Raw genomic sequence first — 13,966 nt, 5'->3', positions numbered from 1 at the left:
TAGATTTGTTTTTCAATTAAGGAAGATGGGTATTTTGAGTTTCCCTAAACAATTATCTGTGACTGGAACACATTAGTGATTTTGATGTCGGTGTCTACAAAAGTAGACATGCAATATACCACCATAAAAACAGTTGCAAGGTTTCAGTGTTCCTGACCATCCAGGATTAACTGTCCTCCTTTTTAAGGTAGATCCAGGGTTTAGAATTTCTGTTGCTGTGATAAAACACCATGACCAAAACCAACTCTGGGAGGAAAGGGTTTATTTCACTCACATTCCATATCACAGTTCTTCATCCAAAGCAGTGAGGACAGGAACTCATGCAGGACAGGAGCCCAGAGGCAGGAGCTGCTGCCGAGGCCATGGAGGGCTGCTCTTCACAGGCTTGCTCAGCCTGCTTTCTTGTGGAACCCAAGATCACAGCCCAGGGATGGTACCACCCACAATGGGCTGGGCACTCCCCCATCAATCACTAATTAAGAAAATGCCCTCCAGGGTTGCCTACAGCCCAGTCTTACAGAAGCATTTTCTTAATTGAGGTTCCCTCCTTTCAGATGACTTTAGCTTGTGTCAAGTTGACAGAAAACTAGCAGGGCAGAAACTCACAACAGGAACCTGGAGGCAGGGGACTGAAGAAGACCATGAGCAGAGCAGCTTATGGTCTGCTTGTTCATCCTGCTTTCTTACAGTCTCCAGGACCACTCACCCCCGGGGCAGTACCACCACAGTGAGCGGGTCCCCCCACATCAGCCATTGATCGAGAAACTGTCCTACAGAGCTTGCCAATAGGCCGATGTTATGGAGTTCATTTTCACAGTGAAAATTCCCTTTTCCCAGATATGTCTGGGTCTGTGTCAAGTTGACAAAAACCAACCAGCACACTAGGAATGATAGCACATTTGAGTTAGAGGCCAGCTTAGTCTACCAGTTCTGGCCAGTCAGGTTATACAATGAGACATTGTCTCCCCCCCCCCCCATATATATATATATGGGTATACACACACACACACACACACACACACACACACACACACTCACACACACGCACACCATGCCCATATTAACGTGCGTCTATCACCTTTAAGCAGTCACTGGATAGGATTCCTGCACTAGCTTGTTTATATGTAACTAGGGATTCATTTGGTTTGTTGTTTATATGTAACTAGGGGATTCATTTGGCTTTATCTTTTCTCTGTCTTCCCCCTTTTCTTATTTTGATCATATTTATCCTGTAAATATTATAAATAGAAATGCCTTGTTTCACTATCTCAGTGTAAAAGGAATGATGTTTTACATCTGATGAGTCATTGTAGTTTTAAGCCCTTGCGGTAGGAGTGACCAGGCCCTGCCCCCAGACTACTCTGCTACCTGCCAGCTGCTATTTCTAGTCCCTCAAGGTGCAGGCAGCCAAGCTCCACCATACAGAGAAAAAAAGCCCAGGATCACACCACAGAACCCCACCAATCCCAGATCTTTCCCCAAGATCAGACGAAAAATCCCATCAATGCCAGACCACCCTGGAAAGCTCCCCCCCGCCCAACTCTGTGTGAAGCCTGCTGCTTCTTTCCTGTGCAGAGGCAGCCCCCCCCCTGTGTTCTTCTCAGTGAATCTCTGGTGTGAGGTGTGTTGTGCCATGTAACTCTGTGGTAGTCCTTGGCTCCTTGCCCCTCAGAGCTGTGGCGCTCACAGTAGTAGTCATTGTTCTTGTTGCTGTAACCAAAACAAGAGCATCTTCAAGGAGGAAGAGCTTGCTTTGCCTTACAGTTGGAGAGGATGCAGTGGCATGGGAAGACGTGGCAGGGATGTGAGGAGGCTGGTTCTATTGCTTCTGCAACCAGGAAGCTATCAGACCTTCCAGCTAGCCTTCAGTGATTCCCTTGGTTAAGGCTTCACCTCCTAAAAGTCCCACAGCTTTCCAAAACAGTGCCACCAGCTGGGGACCAAGGTTTCGAAAACACAAGCTTGCGGGGACATTGCACATTCAGACCACAACATGAATCACCCAAGCTCCTATGAATGTCCTGTATTTCACATGTGTAAGCAGCTGGCTCCATCAGTATCAGACAAGTAGCTTAGGTTATGTCTGTTGTTCCTCATGTAGGGTGCAACGTAACAAGGATGATAATGAAAAATTATTTTTCGTCACTGAACGTTTTCCTGACTATTTTAACACATTCAGTGACAGTTAATTGAAACAATGCATTTTTTCTTATTTCTTTTAATCTTAAGAGATGACCTTGGATTTAGACTCATCTCAGAACAGGTCAGCCATCACCCCCCAATCAGTGCATTCCACGCAGAAGGGCTAAACAACGATTTCATCTTCCATGGCTCAATTTACCCCAAGCTGAAGTTCTGGGGGAAGAGCGTAGAAGCGGAACCGAAAGGAACGATCACCTTGGAGCTTTTAGAGTAAGTGGAGCAGACTCCTTCCCGCTGTGTGTGCCTGCTTGTGTGTCTGCTTGTGTGTCTGCTTGTGTGTCTGCTTGTGTGTCTGCTCGTGCACAGACAGACTGTGCCGTTCTAGCTGGAGACAGGAAAAAAACAGTGTCACCGAGTGTTCACGTCTGCCCCCGAAGGACTCCTGGAAGCGCGGCAGTAGCCACTGTCTGCCAGGCTGGATCAGCTGTTAGGCAGGTAGGATTAACTCCATGGCAGCTTACAGAACCATTGGATACCATGGTGCCCGTGTTTTGTTTAAAGGTTCTTGGAAATTAATCCACTCTGAATCTTTTCAGGTGACAGTTGTGTGACTTGTTGGACACTAGCTTGTTTGAGCTCTCTTCTGCAGGATTAACTTTCAAAGCCTAGGCATTTCTAAGTAAGCTCACATGCGCTCCACCCTCTCCCACCTGCCCACTGGGGCCAGAAACCCTGGGCAGGAGCCACAGAGCACCCTCCTGGGGCTGTGACCAGGAAGGACAGCAGACTGGGGAGAAAAGTTAAATCCTGAGGACAGCCAGCCGCAGTGAGATTCCTGGTTTTGTATTTCCTCCTTGCTGAGAGTCTGAGCGGCAATTACACAGTGGCATTAGATGAAGGCAGAAGAGGTCCCAAGAGAGACCTTGTCTCTCCTTAGAGATCCCAGAAGCAGCCCTCAGAGTCACAAAGACGATTCTGGCTTGGTTTACCTCCTAGCCTCCCCAGGCCTCTGGCACTCTCTTATAGTAGCCTGCTGCTGCTTCAGCCACAGAATCTGCTCCTGAGAAAACACTCCGCAGCCGCAGGGACTGCATAAAGGACTAAGAACTCTCGTTCCTGTCCCAGAGGTAGGCCGAGAGCTCAAACCCCAGTCTAAGGGCAGAGGTGGTATTCTGGAACATACATAGTGTGTCGGGGAAGGGTTACCACCTCTCCTAAACCAGTCTCCATGGCCTTCACCCAAATGGTATACCAAAGGCCCGGAGATCTGAGCACTGGGTGGCTGTGGACTGCATGGCAGTTGAGGGATCTTCTGAGGAGCGTTACAAAGACTGGAAATTGTAGTGACACCAGAATCAGGACGACAAAGGTGACGGAGGAGGAGGGTCAGGGTTTACAGCCTGACATTGTGTTCATTGCCTCCAATCAAAAGTCAGTATTCTCTAGATTTAAAGAGAATAGCAAGTCTCATAAAACTCAAGTATTCTGAATATAATTCCGAATACTTGGCTTTACTAAGAAACTGAAAAAAACTCAACTCACAGTGAAGGGCAATCAACAGCTTCCAACCCCAGGATGACCCAGAGTTAGAAGTAGCTGTCACTACTGTTGCTGAAGATGAACAGACAGACAGCTGTTCTAGCAAAGACATTGACATAGTTTGGGGCATTTTAGGACTGAAAAATGTAGCAAGGGAAATAGTGACCAGGACACTCAGGAGCAGCATGAAGATGAGATACGCAGGAGGCTGGATGCTGAAATTGCCATGACGGAGGGATACCCCCGGAGCCCCGATCCAGTGTGATGCTGGTTCTTCCCAGTGACCTACAAGTAGTCTCTCTAAAACCAGATCAGAGTCTCTGGATGATGATGATGATGTGTGTGTGTATTCATGGTCACGTGTGTGTGTGTGTTCGTGTGTGTGTGTGTGTGCGTGCGTGCGTGGTGCGTGTGTGTGTGCGTGTGCGTGTGTGTGTGTGTGTGTGTGTGTGTGTGTGTAGGCGTGTAGGCCAAGGGCTAACATCATCTTCCTTGATCATTTTCTAGTTTATATATTGAGGCAGGATCCCCCCTTTGAACCGAGAACTCACTGATGAGCTAATCTAGCCAGCCAGCCCACCCAGGGGATACCTGTCTCCACCTCCTGAATACAAGGGTAATAAATACATTTATGGGGTACTGGGGTGCAGACTCTGGTCTTTACACTGCAGCAAGTGCTGAAGAGCTGTCTCCCTAAGCCCCGGGTATTTTCTGCAGGCATACAGGAGTTGATTCTAAATTTATATGGGAAAACTAATGAAATAGAACAGCTAAAACTGCTGACCGTTTTGAAAAGGAGCAAGAAACACTAAGAGATGCTGGGCTGAGACCAAGATTTACAGTCACCGCGAGACACCTCGGTGGTGGCAGCAGTGGGGTAGGGGAGAGAGTCCAGAAGTGGGCTCCACAGAGACGCGGTCAGTGTAAATCACAGACGGAGAACGGCAGACTAGAAAGCTTTGGGAGAAAACAGAAATGGTTAGGGGTTGGTGTTAGGTAGAAATCTCTCACATAAACACAGTGTGAAAAGCCCAATGCACAAAATCCAGTTTAAAAACTGGACTAAGTTTAAAGCTCTTTCTGAATTACACTATGCGAGGTCTAAGAGATAAGCTATAGACTATTGGAAATGGCGTACCCTAACAAAGGGTTGTTGTCTAGAACATATAAAGACCCCCTGAAATAACTACCACTCTGCAAAGAACAAAAACATTTTTTTTTCAAAAGCAAAGGATCTGTACCATTATGAGTTTTGAGTTAGTTTAGGGTAAACTGGAAGGGACCTTCTCTGGAAAATGCCAAATGGACCTTCATTTTTATTTTATACCTCTAATTTTTCTGTTCATGTTTCACCAAACTTTTGAATGATATACAGGTTGAATATTCCTTTTCAGAAAGGCTTAGGAGATAACTATTCCATATTTAGGAGACTTTGGGTCTTGGAATGTCTGTGTAGATCTTACCAGTTGAATGAACATATTATCTGAAAGTCCAAGATCCAAATGCTCTGGAGTCAAAGGCTTTTTTATTTTTGTGTCAGTTTGCAAGCATTTGGGAATTTGGGAGTTTGAACTTTTGAATTAGGAGCATTCAGTTAGTATATAGTTTATTTTTAAAACAATAAGAATGGGCAGGTAATCTCTGTTTTACCATGAATTAATATCAGTGTGGGTGTCATGCATGTATGTGTGTGCCTATGTGTTTGGGGATGTGTGTGGAGGCCAAAGGTCACTCTGTCAGAGTTCTTCTATTGCTGTTGACTGTATTTTTGAGACAGTGTCTCACTGACTGGAACCAGTAGGCCCCTGGCATCTGCCCATGTGCCTGCTTCCGTTGCTATGGTTACAGGTGCATGCCACACCCTGCTTTCACACGGTGCTGGGGATTGAACCCAGGTCCTTGTGCTTCTGCAGCAGGCATGGTACCCCAGCCACCTCCCCAGCCTGCTTTCTTGTCCTGAATGGCACCTGAAGAAAACTCAGTTTTAGACTAAATGGTTCTTCTCAGCTACCTCTCTGGGTTTGGGTTGTTTTTTAGACACAACGAAGCATACACATGGACAAACCCCACCTGCTGTGTGCACAACATCATCGTGGGCAAACTCTGGATCGAACAGTACGGCAATGTGGAGATCATAAACCACAAGTAAGGCGCACTCAGGCTCGTGCCTGAGCTCTTCCTCACGTCAGTCTCTTCCAAAGGCTTTACTGCTGGTGGAAATTTAACTCCTGAGTGAAGAGAAGCCCTTCCCTTTAAAATAATATCTGCTGACGTCTCTGTGTAGACAGACTGGGCGGACCCCGGGCCTCCCTGGGCTGGCCCCTGGTCTCAGCCTGCTGCCCATCATCTGCTGACATCTCTGTGGCACTTATTCAGGGTAGGGTAGGTGAGGGAGGAGCAGTGTGGAGTTAGTTCAAAAAATGAGTTTCAGATTCTGTCACTGATTTTCTGTGAATACTTCTGGGCTTGTGCAGGCAGTGCTCATGGGGCACGTGGTGGAGAGTCGGTCACCAGTGCTGCCACCAGGAAGGCCACCCTTACGTTCCCAACTGCTTCCTTGGCATTGCGTGATCACGCGAACTTAACCTTTCCTTTGTAGGACTGGGGACAAGTGTGTGTTGAATTTTAAGCCATGTGGTCTTTTTGGCAAGGAATTACACAAAGTTGAAGGCTACATACAAGATAAAAGGTAAGGTTTCTTTTTCAATGTTGACTGCAAATGCTTATTTAGATATTTAAAGTATTCTGCCTGATAGACAGGCATTCAAATAACAGAAAAGTCTGAATATCTATTTCATTAAAGGACGGACTTATAAAATATAGTAACAGTAACTATCGCACAACACGGGCTGAATTGGTGACTAACAACACCTTCTCTCGACAGCAAAAAGAAGCTCTGTGCTCTCTACGGGAAGTGGACGGAGTGCTTGTACAGCGTCGACCCCGCCACTTTCGACGCTTACAAAAAAAACGATAAGAAAAACACGGAAGAGAAGAAGAACAGCAAACAGGTAAACACACTCACTGCAGGGGTGCCGGCAGCCAGGCTCTTGTATGTGAACAGACCCTTCTGGAACCGCCTGTCCCCGGGCCCAGTCTGACAGTACTGCTCATACGTGGATTCATGTCCTTGCATCTTGTGAAGGAAGAGATATCTGTCCTCCTCAGTGGAAAATGGCAGGCTTGAGCTTCTGGTGGCTGGGGCAGTGGCTCCCTTCTGCGTGGAGTACCCACTTGATTGGTGTCACTTTGGGAAGTTGGTGCCTATCTTGATGGTGCAGTGGTGGGTTTTGCCTCTCATGCTTGTGTGTTAACAGTAGAAATGATCTGCGGAGGTAAGCTTTCCTCCAGAGCTTTACTATCTCAGTGCTCTCGATCACTGCATCACTGATGTTAACGCCGTCACAGTCCGACAGTTGTCTTCGTGCTGAACACTACTGTTTGTGGGGCAGTGTTCGTCCCAGTCACACATAAGAACAAGGCTTGCTCCCTGGCTACAGGCATGCTTTGGCACTCTGCAGATGGGTGTCTCCTTCCTGTGATCAGTTGCTATGAACTGAAGAAAGAGTGTACCGATAGGACAGGAAATGCCAGTTGGGAGCCTGGCCAGGAGAAGCGGGGACCCTGGCTTAGAAGCAATCTCTCGTCTGTGAGCAGTGGGAGCTCAGATCACTCCTAACCCTTGGTCTCTGAATGTCACCTCCACAATGGGTGTCCTGACAGCACCTCTCCTAGAGGAGCGGAGGTATCCGTGGACTTTGTGAAGGTCTCAGATCAGCCTGTGCTCTCAGGGAGATTAATGAAGTCCTCTCTGCTCCGGTGTGCCCGTCTGCCAGCCAGGCACTCTCTCGTGGCTCACTAGATGTGCGGCCTTTTAGTCCTGATCCCACACTCAGTTATTTTTTTCTTTTTTAAAAAATTATTTTAATTAGCATACTAAATGATGGGTTTTCTTTTGACCTCTCCATACATGTATTTGCTCACATTTCCTGCCTCATCACCCTCTTTCCTTCCTGTTTCCTGTTCTCTTCTTGCCCTCCTTCCTCCTAAATACCCCCACTTCTACTTTCATGGTGTGCATGGCTGTGCGTGGGTGTGCATGGGTGTGTAGGTCATCTGTGTGGGGGGAAGTGTGTGCTGCCTGTCAGAGTCCGGCTTACTTTGTTACACATGAGAGCCTCCACTTCTGGTGTCTCTTCATTAACCTTTAGGCATCCAGAGGTGTGAGAAGCTCTTGTTTTCTCAGAGGCAGATGGCACCTTCATTTTTGTGACTCTGTAACTTAGGAGCTAGCACTGGATCTGAGGGACAGTTTGTTTGATGGCCGGAGCGCACAGCTTTGGTCTGCTTTGGCCTTCCCTGCAGCTGCCTGTGCCCAACTCTTCATGTTCAGCTCCACCCACTGACCTTTGCAGGACACCTTAGTAGGATGAAGGAGGAAATGTCCCCGAATCCCAAGTCACAGACACAGACTGCATGGCCACCCTCCACTAAGAGAAGGAACTTGGCAAAGACAGCCTCAGTCCACTTGACGTCCAACCCTCCTACATCATGTGGTGGCCACTTCCGGAGGATGCTCTTCTACTCTATTCTTTATGGAAGGGCAGCCTTCCCTCCCGCTCCGCCCCTGGCCTGCCTTCTCCCATCCAGGGCGCAGCCCTCCTGTGGGCTGCTGCTGTCTGCACACACTCCCATGCTCCCGGGCAGCTTTTCCTGGTCCCATACCACACCTCGCTGTTGGTCCCACTGTGTATTCACTGAACGTGCCTCAACCAGAAGCTGGAGTTTGGTCAACTGGTGCTGAGGATTTGACCGGCCCTTCTAAATCTTTGAGTTCTTTGTGTTTTCCTTTATGGTACTAACAGCTTCTCAAGATCCAATCAGCGAAGAGTAAACACAGAGCAGCAGAGGTCTGGTCCATGGGGAGGGAGGCCGAGGAAGCCACTGGTTTCTTTTTCACCTGACGTTTTTGTCAGGTCTTCTTTTGTCAGCTGCATGGCGGAAGCCTGCTGGTTCTGGTTCTGTGTCATTGATGAGTTTGGCTAAGTGGCCCAGTGTGTGACCTTCTGTTCTCAAATGTGTGTGTGCATTGGCTTTGGCCTCTCCAGTGTGTGTAGTGTGTTGGCTGTGCCTTTAGTGTGTGACTCTCGGGTTGTTGGGCTCTTCCTGAACCACGCTGCCTCCCAGCCCTGAGCTTTTCTAACTTCTTTAGTAAATATTTGTCATTTGTGTTTAAAAGACTAGAAACTTGAACACTGTAGTAAAGAAGGGTAGTGGACGATGCCTGCGAGTCCCGGACGCCAACATCTGTCATCGTGGCAGGAGCAGGGACACACAGCATGACAGCAGCCCTGCTCTGTCCCGGGCTTCCCCGGGGTCTGGATAGGCAGCTGTGACTGCCTCACTCTGCCTCCAGGTGCCTTAAGACCAGGCGCGTCTGTCTTCTCACCCCTTCTGGGTTTGCTCCTAACTCCTTCCTGCTGCGGTCCCAGGCTTGCTCAGTTACTCCGGCCTGTGGCCTCCTGGCTGACCTGCATCTCGGGACTGCCCGTGTTGCTTTGGAGAGCCAGGGATGCCCTTTGCAGTCGCAGGGCAGAGGTGATTGACAGCCAGCCTAGGCTCCAGGGGTAGTTCCCAGAAGCTAAGGACACCCTGGAAGCTGAGTCCTCTCAGATCCTCCTGCCCTGGGCTGGGTGCCTGCACACCCTCTGCCTGACCTTTTGGAGATGCTTTTTGGACTAGGAGTCTCAGCTCTTCGGTGTATGCTATGAGACCTTGTTCAGTCTTCAGGCACATAGTTGTATATTTAAAACCTTGCTTCGCCTTCTAGACAAGTTCGTCTGAGGAGTCTGATGAAATGCCGGTGCCAGATTCTGAGAGCGTCTTCATTATTCCTGGAAGTGTGCTCCTGTGGAGGATAGCCCCGAGGCCTCCTAACTCTGCTCAGGTGAGCATGGGCCTGTTAAATCCAGGAACTGTTTAGCATCCAGCTTGCATGGTGCCCTTCCTCAGGCAGCAGAGCCTGTGTCCTTTTATGTCACACTGCCCCTTAACCAGAGGGCTCTCTGTCAACCCGGGAGGTGGGCTGGATGGATCTTCATTGGGGGTCTCCCCCTTGTTAAACAGACTGATATGCTTGACCAGTGTAGACCCTCCAGCCCCAGCAGGGCATGATTTTAATGAAGGAAGCGAGTGGGTGTGGGTGTGCTGTCCTGGGAGGTCTGCTGTGAGCTGAAGATACACGGGGTGGTGCAGATAAAGGTGAGGACCTTTAGCGCTGTCCTCTGAGAAAGGCTGACCAGCACCTGGCCACGGGAGGTGTCACTGCCAGATCAGATGCCTTCCTTCCGGGCTTTCTGCTGGTCTTGGCGGGTGTTGACTTGACTGCTTGTTTATGTTTCAGATGTATAATTTTACCAGCTTTGCAATGGTTTTGAATGAAGTAGACAAGGAGATGGAGAGTGTGATTCCTAAAACTGACTGTAGGCTGCGGCCTGACATCAGAGCCATGGAGAATGGAGAGATAGGTGAGGGGCCCCCCCAGGGTGGGCGGGGCTTCCGGGTCACTTCTTTCCTGGTCTCCCTCTGGAAAGTTGCAGTACTCAGGGTTTTAGCCTCTTAGAGACTTTGATGCTAAAGTCTAGCACTTTGGTTTTAAGTTTGAAAATCTGAGATCAGCCTTACGTAAGCTCAAAGTCACTGCTTAAGCCATGCTCCTCCGTGTGGAGTACACTGCGCTGGGTGTGGCTAGAGAAGTGCCCGGCAGAGGACACTTGGCGACCTTGAACTGTGCTCTACCGACCACTGTCTTCAGAGTTCACCGTGAGCCTCCTGAGCATGGCTTCCTCTTCAGTAACACACAGTCCTAAACTGTGAGACTTGTGACGACTCAGTCGACCTCACAAGGGGGCGTTTCCCCCCAAGGAAATAGTTTTACTGAGGTGGTGCACTTGCAACATGCACAGGAAGCCTTGGACAGTACAGACTGTCTCCTCAGTGTGTGTGTATCAGAGTTCTCTCTACAGAGAGACACAACAAAGGATCTGTAAAGCTGTTTGAATTACTTAGAAATGGACTGAAGGAAATCTCTGAGGTATCACTCAGAATTTTCAATAACCTCACTTTTATTCAGTTTTTTCTACTAGGTTTTCATTGAAGCGTTTTAGCCTAATATTTGTGGCTGTGAAAATAAGCATGTTGTTTCTGGTAAAAGCAGGGGCTGCTGGGTGGCATTTATCAAAGCACATTATACACATGTATGAAAGTCTTACACAGTAAAAGGTGAAAAAACAAAAATGCACGACTGCCAGGTGCCAACTCTTCCTATGATTAGTCTAGAGAATGTTAATTCTTTTGTCTTATTTATTTGGTTGGTTCTGGGGGTTGATCGTGGGCCGCCTTACATCCCATGAACTACTACTGGGATGCATCTCTAGCTCTCTGTTTTACTTTTTTGAGAACGAGTCTTACTAAGTTGTTCAAGCTGGCCTTGAATTAGGGTCCTCCTGCCTCAGTTTCCAAACATCTGAGATTGCAGACAGGTGCCACCAGCCGGCCCCAGTGTGCATCAGGACCGTGTCTTGATTATAGTGCTGAGGGTCTGTGAGGACAGCGCTGCCTGTAGTCCCTGTCCTAGCCCAGGCCTGGCATTCTCAGCAGAACTTGCTTTCCACTGGCCTTATTTTCTAGATCAAGCTAGTGAAGAAAAGAAACGGCTTGAGGAAAAACAAAGAGCAGCTCGCAAAAACAGGTCCAAGTCAGAAGAGGACTGGAAGACAAGGTATGTGCCCTACTCTGTGGCTTAGAAGGCTGCTGTGTGTGAACCACAGGGCAAGGGCCCAGAGCCCTGCTGGTCTGCTCCAGGTCTCAGAGGACATGGTTTCCAGAGTACAGTATTAAAGTGGTAAAAACCAAAAGTTGTGTTTGTGAAAGAGAAATGACTGGAGAAGTTAGAGTGTTTTTGCACAGTCATTACAGGTGAGATTAGTTAAGCCAATTTCTTTTTTCTCCCTATCCAACATTCCTTCAGTATTGAAAAGGGAGAGTACAATGCAGATTTAGATTTGGACATGAAAATTATTTGCTCACATCTATGAGTAAATTACAGGATCATTCATGTATCATGCATCATTAATTTAGGGAGTATCTTTTCCAAACATAAGGGGTTATACATGCTAAAATTAGGGTTTAGAAAAAGTAATATTTTAGACAGTATCAAATGACTTTCTGATTGGGCTAGGAGTTACCTAGTAGTTGTTTTATTAGAGTCCCTGGTAACTGCTAATCTGTGATCCACTTAAGTAAATGTTAAAAAAGATCTAGAAATGCTGTTACAGCTTCTACCCCAAATGTTCTGAATTTATTCACATAATAGCTTTTGCCAAAGAATGAGTAAAGGGCATGTGGGTATAGAACCCAGGCAAAAGGCTGCTGTGGTCGAGTAAAGGAGCCCTTTCCGTAAGTACCTCAGGTCCCTAAACTCTGAAGCACAGTTAAAAGCTGCTCCCAGATGCTGGCCTCCTGTGCACTGCCATACCTGGCGTGGGTGCTACATTTCTTGAGAGGCAGGGAAATGATTCGGGCAGCTCATTTGATAATTAGGACAAGTTAAAATGAAAGCTAGATGTAGCCCAGGAATCCAGATTGAGACCCAGTAAAGGCTAGACTGAGTTCATCTCGCTGGGCGTACGTGGCATAGCGGAGGAGAAATCAGCCTTTGAATTCACACCTGTCTGCTGCCACTGCTGCAGACTGCTGCCACCTGTCTGTTACACTGCAGGTGTAACTGCTCTGACAGACAGCTCCCCTGTAAAATGGAGGGTGCCTGTGATCCTCCAACCCTACAGGCACTGTACCCCTGCCTGCTGTAGGTATGTGTTCCCATGTGCTGATTCCTTATTCCTGATTGCATCACAGAATGCCTCCTCATGGGTGACCCCAAGAGGACAGATCACAGTACTCATTGATAACTGCTGTAGATCTAGTTAGTAACAACTTTTGACTACAGACCCTTTCGAATAGTGTGGATACATATTCTCTGACTAGAGAAGCTATCTCTTCTTTAGGGTCTCTGAGGAAATTACTACTGTAATCTAGTTAACAGTATTTTGTGGGTTTTGAGGCATTTGCTCTCTACATTTTATGCTTTCTCGTTGGACAGGTGGTTCCATCAAGGTCCTAACCCTCACAATGGAGCACAGGACTGGATTTACTCTGGCAGCTACTGGGACAGAAATTACTTCAATCTGCCTGATATTTATTAAAGTGCAGAGAAGTCACGGTGTCTGGCTAATCTACATTAAGTCTTAAGCTTAAGTTTTTAAAAACTCCCCCTTGGTTTCTACTCCTATGATTTGCATTTCACCCAACAAGGTAGGCGGGGAAGGAGGCGTTCTGCATCGTGTCTGCTGACGTGGAATACTGTTTATGCAAAGTGAGCAGCTGATGGAGGTGCTGACCTAGCCCCACATGTGCCGGAGTCTATACCTAGTCTAACACTCAGCTTTGTGGAATTCTAGTGATCCAAAAATCAAGTTATTTTGAATATTTTTATGCTATTATGCTTGAGAATCTTAGGTGTAGCTTTGAAATGTTTAGAATTCTTCTGTACAATGTTATGTGCACAAATGTAAAGGTTGTTATTTTATAAAAACTAAATTGGTAAGATGGCCTTTCAGGGAAATTAGCCCTCTCAATTTTACTTTCCGACCTCCAAAAAGGAGCAGAGGGGTGGGGCGAATCAGGATTCCTGATTTGAAAATTCTAAACGGGAAAAGGTATTTACTCATCTTCATGCTCTGAATTTACTTTCACATTCTGTGATCACTGTCATTAGAATTTACAGGGTTAAATTGTGTGTGAACGGAAAATCACAAAAATGCCCTAGAAATAGATTTTAATCGATATCATTACCTAATGACAAACCTTTAAGCTTCAACTTGTAGTGGCAAATGCCACTGAGAAATTAAGCTGCACTCATGTATTATAATCTATGTAAGAGGAGGCCTTGTGCATTTTGAGTTTGCAAGGTACTGGAGACCTACTGTACAGTAGCTTTGCCCCTTTGATTGGGGTAATCTCATAGTATTTATCCAATCAAATCCAGACTGAGATACTTGCCCTAAAGGGCCTTAGGTAGCTTCCAGTAAGTTATTTTAATTGTATTAAAGTTAACAAGTGTTATAATGATGCTAAATAAAGGCTTTAGAATATTAAAAAAAAAAAAAGTGTGACTGTTCTCAGAATTTCAGCTGATATTGTAACCTAACACTCAAAGGTGTCCCCA

General features: G+C 47.0%; 1 protein-coding gene across 10 annotated transcripts in view; it reads left to right on the top strand.

Annotated features, from left to right (window-relative positions):
* Osbpl1a (oxysterol binding protein like 1A) overlaps window positions 1-13,907 on the top strand; it is a 187,676-nt gene extending 173,769 nt beyond the window's left edge. For all 10 annotated transcript variants that reach the window (XM_028876667.2, XM_028876666.2, XM_037196958.1 and 7 more), the window contains 8 exons: window positions 2,230-2,412; window positions 5,719-5,826; window positions 6,281-6,370; window positions 6,566-6,692; window positions 9,512-9,628; window positions 10,085-10,208; window positions 11,371-11,461; window positions 12,842-13,907. In XM_028876667.2, coding sequence (XP_028732500.1) covers window positions 2,230-2,412; window positions 5,719-5,826; window positions 6,281-6,370; window positions 6,566-6,692; window positions 9,512-9,628; window positions 10,085-10,208; window positions 11,371-11,461; window positions 12,842-12,944 — 943 coding nt within the window. In that variant the 3' untranslated portion in view covers window positions 12,945-13,907. The remainder of the gene's footprint in view (window positions 1-2,229; window positions 2,413-5,718; window positions 5,827-6,280; window positions 6,371-6,565; window positions 6,693-9,511; window positions 9,629-10,084; window positions 10,209-11,370; window positions 11,462-12,841) is intronic.
* Window positions 13,908-13,966: the final 59 nt, after the last annotated feature.

The sequence above is a fragment of the Peromyscus leucopus genome, chromosome 19, assembly GCF_004664715.2.
Source record: "Peromyscus leucopus breed LL Stock chromosome 19, UCI_PerLeu_2.1, whole genome shotgun sequence".
Classification (NCBI taxonomy): Eukaryota; Metazoa; Chordata; class Mammalia; order Rodentia; family Cricetidae; genus Peromyscus; species Peromyscus leucopus.
The sequence above is the reverse complement of the archived record's forward strand: the minus strand, read 5'-3'. Positions and strand labels throughout refer to the sequence as shown.